A 15,003-nucleotide genomic window follows, 5' to 3' on the forward strand; every position below is an offset into this window, starting at 1 on the left:
TATACATAAAATTATCTTATCCATTACTTTACAAATAAATATTTCTTTGCATTTTAAAAATAGAATATTTCTAATTACATTTTTAAAAACTATAATCAATTGGCTTTCAAATAAAAAAATTTTGTTCAAATTTTATTATAAATTCATAAATTTTTATGCAGTTCAAAAATCATTAATTTTACTATATATTACTAAGTAAATTTTATGAAATTCAGTAATTTAATGTAAAGGTTTGTATAGCAAAGAACTAAATATTTATTGTTATTAAACTGATAGAATAATATATAAAGTTTAGTATTTTCTTATTAGTTCATTAACAATATTAGGAAATAATTAATAATGCCTGGTTAATTAAAATTTAAAAAACTTTAAAAATAAGCATTATGTTAAGTCCATTATACTTCATTATTTAATAATTTTGAATTTACACATATAAATTATAGTGAAAAAATACTATTGGTACTTTCTTTAAAATTAATTAGTTTATAACTTCAACCAAAAATGATTTTTTGAATTATTATAAACATAATATAATACTATAATTTGCTATAATTTTTACATTTTATTAATACTAATTATAACTAATATAATTGATTTTACTTATAATGTAATATTTTAATAATGATTTTTTAATTTTACTGAAAAGTATAACTAATAATACAAATATATATCAGGAATTATAGAATGATTGTGTTAGCTCTATTAATGACTTGGATTTGATAAATTTATATGTCATAAACATATAATCTTTTTAGACATTCTTTTTATTGGTAAATTATATCAATAATTTGATTAAAAATTGTTTTATTAGAGAAATTGCATTCAAATATTTTATATCATATACTAACTAAAAATGGTAAATTAAGAATTAATTATAATTTAAGTTAATTAATTAGTTAATTAACCATTATTTAACTATTAATTAATTTTATAATTCTAGTCAAATATTATTAATTTTGTTAATTTAATTATAATCAAATAATTTAAATCTCTTTTTAATTAGTTAATTTATAATTAATTAAATTAATCATTAATTAACCAATTTTAGATAAATATAATTAACTAAATTATTAACCTTCCATTCCTATGTACAATTCCATCTTTATCAACTTTAATGCATTTTCTTTTTAAAGAAAATCCAGAAAACTTTGCATATTGATTAAATTTTATTTTTGCATTCTTTTATATAGAAAAAATAGTATTAACTTTAATTCTTTCTATTAGAGTAGAATTATAATTTTATTATTTAGTTATTATTATTTATTTAAGATATTATATAGATTTTCATTATGTTTATTTTCATCTATACTTATTATGATGATGAAAAATATTAAATAAGTATTTGTAATAAATATATAATAAAAATTAAAATTTAGAGAAAAGTAGTATTTACAAAAAAGTAGTGTTTAACAAGAAAGTAAAGAAAATATGAGTTTTATTTAATTAACATTTAACTATAAATTTTAATAATAAACATCAAACAATATATTAAATTACATTATTAAATTCAAATATTGCAATAAGATATTTTGTATTAATTATTATTAAATTTAAATAATAAACACAAAATTCTATAATAATAAATCATGTAAATAGTTATTATATAATACTAGTGATTTTAACCATCTATTATTTGAAATAATTATCTATTGATTTATTAATATATTATAGTAATAGTAATTATAATATAGTAATTTATTTTAATTTATAATATATTACTTTGAAAATTACAAAAATTTATTTATAAAAATTTTTTCTATTATTTTTTTTATTTATCTTATTTTACTTTCATATTTTTTTAAAAAATTTGGTATTATTTGACCAATTAATAATATTTAGCTAATAATATGTATATTAAATATATTAATTTTTTTATAATATAACAATTTAATAAAAAAAAATTTGAAAATAAATTTTGTTCTAGTAATTTAAAAGTATAGGAAATATTATTCAAAGTTAACCATCCATTTCATACACTTATAGGTAATTTCTATTTTAAAGAATTTGGTTTAATATAAGCAAATTCATTATATAATATTTAAGTTGTATATTAAACTGAAAAGAATTAAATTCATTGATCTGCAGTTTTTTTTATTACTTTTAAAAAAACAATTTTTAAATTTACTTTATTTTATATATATTAAATATATTAATTTTTTTTATAATATAACAATTTAATGAAAAAAATTTTGAAAATAAATTTTGTTCTAGTAATTTAAAAGTGTAGGAAATATTATTTAAAGCTAACCATCCATTTCATACACTTATAGGTAATTTTTATTCTAGAGAATTTGGTTTGATATAAGCAAATTCATTATATAATATTTAAGTTGTATATTAAACTGAGAAGAATTAAATTCATAGATCTGCAGTTTTTTTTATTACCTTTAAAAAAACAATTTTAAATTTACTTTATTTTATATATATTAAATTATATACAATTATTTAAAATATTATATTTATTAAAAAATAATAAAAAATAATATAATAGTAAATAAATTATCAATCAATCAAATTCTTATGCAAAAAAAATATATATATTATAATTAATAACTTTCAATTATATAAATTATATAAATAAATAAATAAATACTCTGAGTTGATTTACTATAAAATAAAATAAATAAATAAATAAATAGATAAATAAATGAATTAAAAATAAACAATTATATAGCAATTTATTAAATATCAGAAAAGAAAATAAAAGAAGTTATATATTATATATAGATGGTTTTTTCAAATATAATAATAAATTATCTTAAGAATTAGATATCAATTTAAGTATTTATTTATAAATATTATATTTATTATATAAAATATCATGTAAAAGTCAAAGTAAATTTTTTTTTTTTAGGTATCATACATCAGTAACAATTCTCTTAGCTTTACTCACTACTTTTGACAGATGTAGTAGTTTATGTTTGCATAAATAGTGAGTATGTTAGTTTTTTAATCTTATATGATAATAATTTTTTTTTATTCTTTTAATATAAATAAATAATGCAAACTAAAAAATAGTAATATACTTTTCATGTTATTTATTTAACAAAACAATCTTTTTCATTATAAATTAATTAAGTACTTTCTGACAAAAAGATAATTTTTGGCTATGATCTCTTAAAGTAAATTTGAAGGGCAGTAATTTTAATTATTAACTAAAAGCCAAATCTTTACTTGATGAACTATAATCACTTTTTTTTGTTATTATTGATTACTTTTTTTCAATATATTATTAAAATATATTAAATATCATTATATCAATATACATTTTTTTTTCATGTTTTAAAAGTTTTAATCCATTACAAATTGTATTAATCTATAAATTATTCATTAAATATATTAAATATGCTTTTTTTTTTTTAATCCATCACAAATTGTATTAATCTATAAATTATTTTATTAAATGTATCTTTATATAGATCATCAACTTTTATCACTGTGATATTTGATCCTTAAACGTACATACAGTCGTACATACAGTGTTTCAGTGATATTCTCTAGTGTAATACTGTACGTGATACTTTTCTTCTTAATATAATAAATTAGATTTTTACTGATTTTACTGTAGTAATTCTACTTTACGGTATAGCCGTATAGAGAAAAGATACCAATTGGTTAAAATCCAATGTATATTATTTATATTTTTATCAAGTAAAAGCATCAGTTGTTTGGCCAAAATCCTGTTAAAATATATATGTTTTGACAAACATACTTTTTTTTTTATTTTGAAGAAAAATCAATTTCTTTTTTTTTTTAAAAAAAAATGAAATGATAATTTTATTACTTTTAAGGACAATTAATAATATGAAAAGTAATATGTACAGTATTATATTTTCACATTATTGAATCCAATTTCAATAATTTGTATCAATATAAATAACAGTTTCACAAAAGTTTTCAATTATCCAAGAATTTTTTTTAAAAGAAATTCGCATAAAAAAATAATTCGCAAATAAATAATTCGCAAATAAATAATTCGCAAAAATAATTCGCAAATAAATAATTCACATAAAATAATTCGCATAAAAAAATAATTTACATAAATAAATAATTCGCATAAAAAAATAATTCGCATAAATAAATAAACAAGAATTCGCATAAAAAATCAAAAATTTGCATAAAAAAAAAATAAAACAAACATACTATCACTTCTATAATCGGAATACTATAATATATACATGGTTTCAATTCACAATTATGTTTTCCTTTTAAAAAAAAAAATACAAAAAATCAATCCCGGGACAACCGTCTACTGATCTTCAACTTGTCATTCATTCCCAGTCAATTAAACTAATCGGAAAATAAATCAATGAATTTCAAAAAATTTTAAAACGTGTGAGAAAAAAAAATAATTAATTTTAAATATTTATAAAATTAAAACTAATTAAATTGTTTTTTTAACACGGACCAACATTTGATTATCATAACGTCAAAATGCATTGTTTATTTAAAGATCCGCAGATTATGGGCTGAAATAAAAAAAAAATATCATTTGCACAATAAATGACAATAAATGTTGTGTAATGTATATAAATATAAATATACAAAAAATCAGGATAATGAAATGGGTGGCTTTTTATTAAATTTCATTCTATCGGGAAATACCGAAATTCATAATATTATCATAAAATTATTTAGCGTGGGAGTATCCCTTTTAGAAAGGTTTATTTATTTTATGACGAACTTGTCTTTTTATTTCATAAATCATATTAAAATTGGGGAAATAAACAAACAGATAAATTGCATGATTATACATGTATTTAATATATCAATTAATTTAACGCAACATGAGGGGATTGATTTTCAAATGTTTTTACTTTTACAAAATTGGTAATTATTCTTAAAAAGGTTTAATATCGACATGAATGAAATCAGGAATAATTTATAATTTATACTTATATAAATTCGCGAAAATTTATTTTATAAAGTATATAAATTTTTACAATAAATGAATGTCATATTTGACATTTAAACAAAAATCGTGTAACCGTTAAAACATGAATTTTCCTAAATGAACTTGTACACTCTTTACTTGAGTATATTCATTTAACGAAGATTCTCCTAAAAAAAGTTAAATCATTTTTATTAATTTGATAATTTAAAATCTACTTTATTTATTTATATCTTACCGCCTTCTCTGCCTATACCGCTCTCTCTGTATCCTCCGAATGGTCTATTTTTAAGTAATTAACGACATTAGAATAAAGAATATCACATTAAATGAATAACGCATTAGAATAACGCATTAGAATAACGCATTAGAATAACGCGTTTTTAAGTACTTACACGTTTGGTTCATATAATCCATAACAATTAACTATATACATGGAAATACATGGAAATACAAAAAGAATTAATAAAGAATTACGTTACGATAAAAAACACATGATTGGAAGATTATATACCCCAAACAGTTCCAGCATTTAATTCTTTAGAAATTTTTAGAGCACGTGTAATATCTTTAGTAAATACCGCAGCGGCCAATCCATATCTAGTTAAATGAGCTTTTTCAATGACTTCTTCAACAGTAGAAAATTTCGATATCGCTGCTACTGGACCGAAAATTTCCTCTTGCATAATAGACATTTTCTCATTCTATAATTATTTGAATTATTATTTAGAGTTTTCGAAGAGAAACTTAGAACATTATTAAATACTTACCGTATCAGTGAAAATTGTTGGTTTAATGTAATAACCTTTTTCACCTTCTCTTTCACCACCAATTAATAAAGTAGCACCTTCTTTCTTTCCAGCTTCAATAAAGGACATAATTCTATAAACGAATTAATCATGCGTAAGTGTATTATTATTACTTACGGCAAAAAGCGTAATCTTAAAAAAGCAAACTTACTTATTGTAATGAATTTGAGAAACTTGAGGACCTTGAAAAGTATCCTCTTTAAAAGGATCACCAACTTTTGTACCTTCAGCACGCTTTTTAAATTTCTCTAAAAATTCATCATAAACTGAATCTTGTACATATATACGTGAACCGGCTACACAAACTTGACCGGAAGAGAAATAAATTCCCATATGAGCCCATTTAACTGCTTCATCTATATCTGAATCGGCAAAAATAATATTCGGAGATTTCCCTCCTAATTCCAATGTAACTTTTTTCAAGTTAGATTCCGCCGAAGCTTTAAGGATAGATTTACCTACAGGAACGGAACCTAAAAAATCGACAAGTTATGACAAGTTATGACAAGTTATGACACGTTATGGCAAACGTTAAGGTGATTATTTACCGGTAAAAGTGATTTTTCTGAGTTTCATATGACTTGCCATAGCAGCACCAGCAGTTGGACCATATCCTGATAAGATGTTTACAACACCTTTTGGAAAACCAGCTTCTTTAATTAAAGCTGCTACTTTAAGAGCAGATAAAGGAGTAAATTCGGAAGTTTTTAATACGATAGTATTTCCACAAGCCAAAATTGGAGCCAATTTCGTAGCTTGCATCATTATTGGAAAATTCCATGGAATAATAGCACCAATAACACCATAAGGTTCACGTTGTGTAAAGTCGAATTTATCAGATTCAGTTTGAAATAACTTTTTTAAAATATTTTAATATTTTTTTAAAAAGGAAGAAAAAAAAAAGAAATAGTAAAATATGAACATTTTTTTATTATTATTATTATTTTTTACCTCTCCATTAATTTTATCAGCAAAACCAGCATAATATCTATAGGTTTTAATAGAAAGTTGAATATCAACAGCTTTGGTAAGCAAAAAAGGTTTACCATTATCCAAAGATTCAATGGCGGCAAGTTCATCAATGTCACGTTCCATCAAGTCAGCCAATTTATTAATTAAACGACCACGATCATAACCAGAAACTTTACTCCAAACTTTAACATAAGTTTCAGTAGCAATATCGATTGCTTTATCAACATCATTAGACAATGCTTCAGCTACAGTAGTAATAACTTTTTCAGTTGCAGGATTAATAGTTTCAAAACGTTTTCCATCGATTGAATCAACGAATTCATTATTAATGAATAAACCCGTGTTTACTAACAAGGGGAGGGAGAAATAAAATTTAATTGATCGATCGATCGAAGTAGTGTAACGAGGGAATATAATATACCTTTGATAGTCTTTCCTGTTGGCAAAGTAATAGATTGTTCATTATTAGAAGACATGACCACAAAAAAAATCGTAAAAAGAAAGTTATATGATAAAAGAAATAATTGACAGTATTTATATAGTCAAATTGATAGTAATTACGTAAATGACTATAATATTAAAAGAAACATATTTCTCCAAGTGGTTAAGATTGAAAAATAGAATTATCTCTAATAAAAGTAATAATTTACCATAATTTACCAATTACCATTATTTAAGCGAGAATTAAGAACTGTTTTGGAAGGTAGATCCCAAAGCAATAATTTAATTCAAATGCATTCATGATTTTTTGCATATTTTTTTTTTTTCGTTAAAAAAAAATTTGGTCAAATTTTTTTAAGATCGGATCTCCATAACAATAAAAAAAATTACAAATATACAAAATATACAACAAATAATAGTACAAATATGTCACAATATTACAAAGTAATGTATAATATGATGAATAATAAATAATAATACATGAAAACCTGATTAAGTAAATGAAAAAAAAATGGGGCTTTTTTTTTTTAACAATATCTTTTTTATTTTTTTATTTTTTATTTTTTTTTCTTTATTTTATTTAAATGGTAAATATTAACACATTAAGCATTCTATCGGGGAGGACCGAAAAAAAAAGCAACAAAAAGAGCCACGTGTGAAACTAATAAATTTTATGAAAATCACACAAAGTTATAAAGGAATGACTGAGTATTTTCACCACTCATTGTATAACAAGTATCAACATGAAATTTTAGTGGTGAATGACTAATGCATTTATTAATGTAACAAATATATAACAAGTTAGTTCATTTGACTACAAAAGTATTTTATGTATATAATATACGGTAATATATTACGGTAATATATTACGATATATATTTCACTTTTTTTTTTTTTTACTTTAATGACTTTATGTCCTCGGAGGTTTGCAGTATTTTATTGCTTACGTAGTTAATTTGACGCAATGGAAACACAAACTAATCTTGCAGGGAATATCTTCATTCTTTTTAATTTAATCGAATGATTTTTTTATTTCTTTTTCTTCCCTTAAAAAATATTGGTGAATACCGAGATTTCGGGGCGTAATTTTTTCAAAAAAAAATACCTTTTTATTTTCGTTCTTTATTTTATCAGATTATGCAACCTTAAAAAAAAAAATAATAATTAAAATCTTTTTTTTTAACTTTTTTTTTTCTTTTTTCTTTTTTTCTTTTCGATCAAATGTTTGTGGTCGGACAATCATCATCAAATCAATCTGTTAATCAAACCAATTTTTGACAATCACACAATTTTTTTTAAATGATAATTATTTTTGTTAGCCATTGTTGATAAAGTGCATTTTTAATTAATGATTTATGATTTATGATTTATAATAATTTTAATTAACCGCAGTACTGCAGTAAGTAGTAATATAAAAAAAAAAATTGGCGGCTCAGTTGGCTGTAAAATTTCTCATAATAAACTTATAGAATGAGATTGTCTCACCAGAAGAGGCACATGACCATCAACAAGTCAACAAACATGGGAGTCCCGATTGTAAAGTTCTTTTTTATGTTGTACGACACAAGATTTTTTTTTATGTTCAAATGTTAAAAAAGATTTATTTTGCCAATTTTAGGGCACTTTGGAGACCAAAAGGGAAAAGTACAACGGCTTTATTGTTGTTCTCCTGCATCATCCCACATTTACTTACGTATTATGGTATTAACCGCTTAGCCCAATTACTATAATTTATTACTTTTTAATTGGCTATTTTACTTTACTTATCAGTAATTTGTTGTGATCATCATTTTTGATTGTTACAACGCATCATTCACATAAAAAAAAACGCCTCCTTTGTATGATTTTAGTTAAAATGAGTAACATTACTCACACCCCCTTATTTATTTTTATTGTATCGCATTTAACCTTTTTCTCAAATTCTCAAACACATATAATAACACCAATTTCAAACTTCTTTTTCTCCAATTTCTACTGTACTTGTATTTTTTTTTCCCATTCCCTAAAAAAAAAAAAAATAAAATAAAAATAAAATAAAAATATATTTTTTTTTTTTTAAAAGAAAGAAAGAAAAAAAAAAAAAAAAATTTTTTTATAATAAATACAATACATTACAGTAAAAAAAAATCCTTCACCCGCTTTTTTTTTTTTAAAAAAAAAAAAAAATACTATTTTACTTTACTTATTATTATTATTATTATTATTATTATTATTTTACACTACAACTTATTCTACACTTTTTTGTGTGTGCATCATAACGTATTTTAGTTACCTGTTAGTTATTCGGTAAATTTTTTTTTATTTTATTTTATTATTTTAATTATATTTTATTATTTTATTATAATTTTAATTATTATTATTATTATTAATTATATATTATATATTATTATATAGTTGTTTGTTATATATATATATACTTATACAACACATTATATATATATATATATACATATATATATATATCATACACACACACAACACATATATACCAAAAAGTAAGTCTACTTTTTTTTTATTTTATAAAACCCTTTAGTATTTTTATTTTTATTTTTTTTATTTTTTCTAAATAGTATTAATAATAAAAAAAAAAAAAAAGATTTTTTTTTTTTATTTTTTTTATTATATTTAAATAAAAAAAAATAAAAAAATAAAATAGAAATAAATTAACTACCACTGTTCAAGTTTTTTTTTTTATTAACGGTACTCCAAAGAAAGTCCAAAAAAAAATATTTTTATTATTATTGTTATTAAAAAGTATAATTTATTTTTTTTATTTTTTTTTTCTATACACAACTTTACAATAGACTTAAAGTAAAAAAAAAAAGCTTATCACCAAAATAATCAACAACCCAAAAAAAAAACACAAAGCGAAAGAAGGAAAGAAAAAAGCCGCGCACTTAACGACTTATATTTTTCTTATTACGAAACACTTTATATATATAATAATATATATATACACACACAACAACAACAACAACAACAACAACAACAACATATATTATTGTTATTTTAACGACTTAAAAATCCACCCGCCACTGTATTATATATATACAACAATAATATATATTAAAATAAAAAAAAAAAATTATATATAACGAAATGTTCAACGGTCAATATAATCAACCTCACCAGTCTCCTAGTGCACAACGGAATAATTATCCTCCATATCAAATTAGTCGTCAGTTTCCTCAGACTGGTTTACATAATGGTTCTCAGTACAGCACGATCGGTAATTATAATAACAGTAGAAATGTTGATATGCGTTATCCTGCCGCTGCAGCTGCTGTTGGTCCTCTTCCAGGTCACCCTTCACAATATAAACATGGTTCTGGTTGGGGAACTGGTGATATAAATGCTTCAGGAATTTCTTCAGGGAATGGTTCTTTAACGAATAGTTTAACTTATGGTACAAATAATACAAATACTGCTAATAATCCTGGTAATTTTGCTGCTCAAGCAAATCCTAATATGTTCGGTGCTACTGCTCAAGCTCAACAACCTCAAAGTTCACGAAGGATTCAACAAGGATCTGCAAGTATGCCTTTAAGATTAGGTTCCGAGGCTCATTATCAACAACCAACTCATCAATCCTCAATTGGTACGTAATAATATATTATTTATATTTTTTATATATTTAATAATGACGGATCCGTCGATCTTTTTAATTTAAGCTATGCAGAAATAAAAAAAAAATTCTATTCTATTAATTATTATATATCATATCATATATATATATATATACATATATATATGTATGTATATATATTTCATATATATATTATTATTATATTTATGTATATATACAGTATATATATATATATATATATATATTTTTTACCCATTTTTAACTCATTTTACCACATCTTACTAATTTAAACCTTTTTTTAACCTTTTTTTTTTAAATCTCGCTCTTTTTATAATCAATTGATTTTGATTTTAGCTGCAGGTCATACACCGCAGCAACCGGCAGCATTATCTTCAATATATTCTCCTACTGCTCAAACTGCTGTTGCACAACAACAACAAAATAACAATTTACTCGCTTTACCTAATCCAACTCAAAATGTTACAGGTTCAATACTTAGGCATCCTCAACAACAACAACAATGGTCCACTATGGATTTACATTCTTATAATTATAGAAATCAACCTGGTACTCAAATTGATACTTTAAATACTTATAGTGTTGTTACAGCTGATGATGCATCTGAATTGGATGATAGTCTTACAATGGATAATACTATGGGTGCTACCCCTTCTTTAGCTACAAATACTCCTTCTGCTCAATCTTCTATATCACCAAATAATCAACAAGCTTATTTAGGAAGTACTTTAACTCATCGTTATGCTAATCAACAACCTCAAACTAATCCATCTCAAGCTCATCATACTAATCAACGTCAACAGGTTCAACAACAACAGCAACAACAACAACAACAACAACAACAATCACAACAACAAAATCGTCGTTATAATGTTCCTACTTCTTCCCCAAATACTTCAATTAGTAGTATAACGGATAATGTTGGTTCTCCTTCAATTGCTAGTTCTATCACTCCTAAACGTTCTACTACAAATGATTCAAATCCTACTGTTTCTGTTGCTGCTGCTGCTGCTTATGGTGCTACAAATCAAGGAAGATCAATGTATAATAGTAATGCTTATATAATTAATCAACAACAATCTTATGCTACTCAGCAACAACCAAATACTTTAAGATCTCCTTATGCTCATGAAAGTTATATTTCTCCTAGTAATGTTGGTGTTGGTTTAAATACTGGTAGTTATTCTCAACAGAATAATACTTCTAATAATCAACAATCTCAACAACAACATTTACAATCTCAACATTCACATCAACAACAACAACAAATTCATCAACAACAACCTCAACCTCAACAACATCAATTACAAAATTTATCTCATCAACAAACTCGTAATCAATACGCTCAACCTTATACTTCTCCTCATATGAATCCAAATCAAATGAATCAAAGATCTGTAATAAGTCCTAATACTGTTCAAAATGCTAAAACTTCCCCAAGATTAACAAAATCTGCTGTAAAACCTTCAATACAACCGGGTACTCAGGTTTTACCTCAACATTTACAATCTCAACAAGCTCAACAGGCTCAACAGGCTCAACAGGCTCAACAACAGTTACATCAACAATCTTCTCAATTAAGTCATCAATCACAGATTCAACAACAACAGCAACAACAAAAGCAACAACAACAACATTCTACTCCAATACATCAACAACAAGCAATACAACAACAGCAGATGCAACAATTACATCATTCACAAACGATGCATCATCATCATCAACAACAGCAGATACCTCAACAGCATTCTGAACAATCCATGTCACAGATACAAATGCAACAACAAATGCAACAAAAATCTAATCAAACTCCTCAAAATAAGATGATGAGAAGTAATGCTCAACCACCTCAACAACAGCAGCAACCAAATACCTATCCACAAAATCAAATGGCCTCAATTTCAAATCAAACCAAACAAAAATCTTCTCCAATGATTTCAGCTTCATCTTTACAAAAGAATAATTCTATAACGCAGCAGCAACAACATCATCATCAACAGCATCAACAGCAACAACAACAGCAGCAACAACAACAACAACAACAACAACAACAACAACAGCAGCAGCAGCAGCAACAACAGCAAGTTCAACAACAGCAACAGCAACAGCAGCCGCAATCACAACCACAATCACAGCAATCCGCTCAAGAAATGAAGAATTCCGCGGCTCCTAATGCACCTACTGGTTTACCTCCACAAAAAGATCATAAACCAAAGAGACCAATGAACGCTTTTATTATCTTTTCGAGTGAACGTCGTCCTGAATTACAAAAGAATGACCAGAATATGCAAACTGCTCAAGTTAGTAAAATTTTGGGTGATGAATGGAGAACTATGGACAATGTATGTATCGAAATGATCCGATAATTTATTTACTCATAAATTTTAATTTATATTAATCAATTCATTTTATTAAATATATTAGGAACGAAAGGAACATTATAATGAAAGAGCAAGACAGCTCAAGGAGGAATTTAAACAGACAAATCCTGGTTTTATATATACTCGTCGTGGAACCACGGCCGCTTCAAAAAAGAAAGGTTCCATTTCCTCTACCACATCATCGACTACTCCTCCAACAACCAAATCTCCCAGTACTTCTTCTATAGCGGTTCCCCCTCAAGCTGGAAACAACGTTTCGATGGTAAGTTTACAACAGAATGCCCATTAATCATTTGTATTATGCCTATTATATTATTATATAATCTAATTTTTTCTTATTTATTTTTATAGCCTAATGGTTCAATTAATGGTGTACCTCAACGTAATAATAACAATAATACGTTCCCATCTTCCAATAATAATGCATCTTCATCGACGCCAAATACAAATAATCAACGAAATTCACCTAATATGAATAGACAACAACAGGTATGTATTATTTAAAAGTTTTTTTTAAAAAAAAAATTTTTTTACTAATGATATTTAAATTTAATTTCCATCTCAACAATAGCCACAACAACCGGCACCATCAAATCCACCAAGACCTGCACAACAATCGGTTGTAACTCCTTCTGTAACTCCAGCACAGACTGCAATTAATAGCAGAAAAGACCGTAAATTAAAGAGACCAATGAATGCATTCTTGATCTTTAATAAAGAAATGCGTCCAAGAGTGTTGGAAACGAATCCTAATATGACTGTGGCTGAAATTTCAAAAACAATTGGTGAAAATTGGCGTGGAATGTCTGAAGTAAGTTATACTAGAGTTATATACGTATTTAATAATTTTTTTTACAAGATATTTATTTACCTTTGTCTTTTTACAATTTTATAGGAACAAAGAGAGGTTTATCTTGAAAAAGCTAGAAATTTGAAAAGTGAATTCCACGAATCAAATCCAGATTTTGTATATACACGTCGATCAAAAGCTGAACTCGCGGCAGCAGGTCATCATAGTTATTCTAAGAAACGTAATTTCGGACAAGTTGATCAAAGTGAAGAATCAGATGATGGCGGTGAACATCCACGTGGAACTTCGCATAGTAATCATACCGATGCTCCACCAGCAGGATCTCCAGCTAAAGATCCTCGAGGACGTAAGAAAAAGCGAAATCGACATCCAACTGCGCCAAAACATCCAATGTCAGGATTTTTGTTCTATGCATTAGAAATGAGACCACACGTTGCAGAACAAAATCCTGGAAGCACGGTTGGGCCTATCAGTAAAATTATTGCAAGCCATTGGAAGAATTTAACCCCTGAAGAACGAGCAAAATGGGAGAAGCAAGCTTCTGATGATAAAGCAAGATATGCTAGAGAGATGGAAATATATTTACAAGGACAAAAGGATGAGGAATGAGTGTGATTAATTTTTGATTATTAATTAGGTAAATAAAATTTAAAAAAATAATAATGGAAATTCAAAAAAAAAAAATTGCATTTACATACATACATTTTCCCGTAGTTTTCTTTTTTTGTTTTAGTATTTTTTTTCTTTTGTTGACGAATAAGTTTAAAATAAAAAAAATTCGTCGATATTGTATATTTTTTTGGTTATATATATATATTTTTTTTACCGTTTTTTTATAGTTACTAAAAAAAAAAATTTCATTTTTTTGCATACAACAAATAAACAAAAGTTGTAAATTTTCTTTTTATTTGTTTGTATAATTATTATTACTTAATAGAGAGATGCAACAAAAAAAAAAAAAAAGTTTATTTTAAAATAATCAAGTAGGAAAAATAGTTAAAGTAAAAAGATTTTTTTTTTATTTATTTGAATATATATTGTTTCATATAAAAAAAATTTTTTAAAAATAATTATTTCGGGATTACATTTATAAA

At 24.6% G+C, this 15,003-nt stretch overlaps 2 protein-coding genes across 2 annotated transcripts; one reads left to right on the forward strand and one right to left on the reverse strand.

Annotated features, from left to right (window-relative positions):
• Nucleotides 1–4,803: 4,803 nt before the first annotated feature.
• Nucleotides 4,804–7,148, reverse strand: OCT59_001963 (uncharacterized protein; the record flags this gene model as incomplete). The annotated part of the gene is made up of 9 exons (XM_025316062.2): nucleotides 4,804–5,061; nucleotides 5,130–5,173; nucleotides 5,287–5,317; nucleotides 5,406–5,595; nucleotides 5,662–5,773; nucleotides 5,852–6,173; nucleotides 6,249–6,555; nucleotides 6,652–7,019; nucleotides 7,094–7,148. 9 exons carry the CDS (start codon nucleotides 7,146–7,148, stop codon nucleotides 4,991–4,993), a joined length of 1,500 nt encoding a protein of 499 aa, XP_025181438.1. The 3' UTR covers nucleotides 4,804–4,990.
• Nucleotides 7,149–9,734: 2,586 nt separating this feature from the next.
• On the forward strand, nucleotides 9,735–14,967 carry OCT59_001964 (uncharacterized protein). The gene is made up of 6 exons (XM_066144176.1): nucleotides 9,735–10,711; nucleotides 11,054–13,059; nucleotides 13,142–13,360; nucleotides 13,450–13,587; nucleotides 13,670–13,909; nucleotides 13,994–14,967. Exons 1-6 carry the CDS (start codon nucleotides 10,213–10,215, stop codon nucleotides 14,516–14,518), a joined length of 3,627 nt encoding a protein of 1,208 aa, XP_065995363.1. The 5' UTR covers nucleotides 9,735–10,212; the 3' UTR covers nucleotides 14,519–14,967.
• Nucleotides 14,968–15,003: the final 36 nt, after the last annotated feature.

The sequence above is a fragment of the Rhizophagus irregularis genome, chromosome 10, assembly GCF_026210795.1.
Source record: "Rhizophagus irregularis chromosome 10, complete sequence".
In the NCBI taxonomy this organism is placed as follows: Eukaryota; Fungi; Glomeromycota; class Glomeromycetes; order Glomerales; family Glomeraceae; genus Rhizophagus; species Rhizophagus irregularis.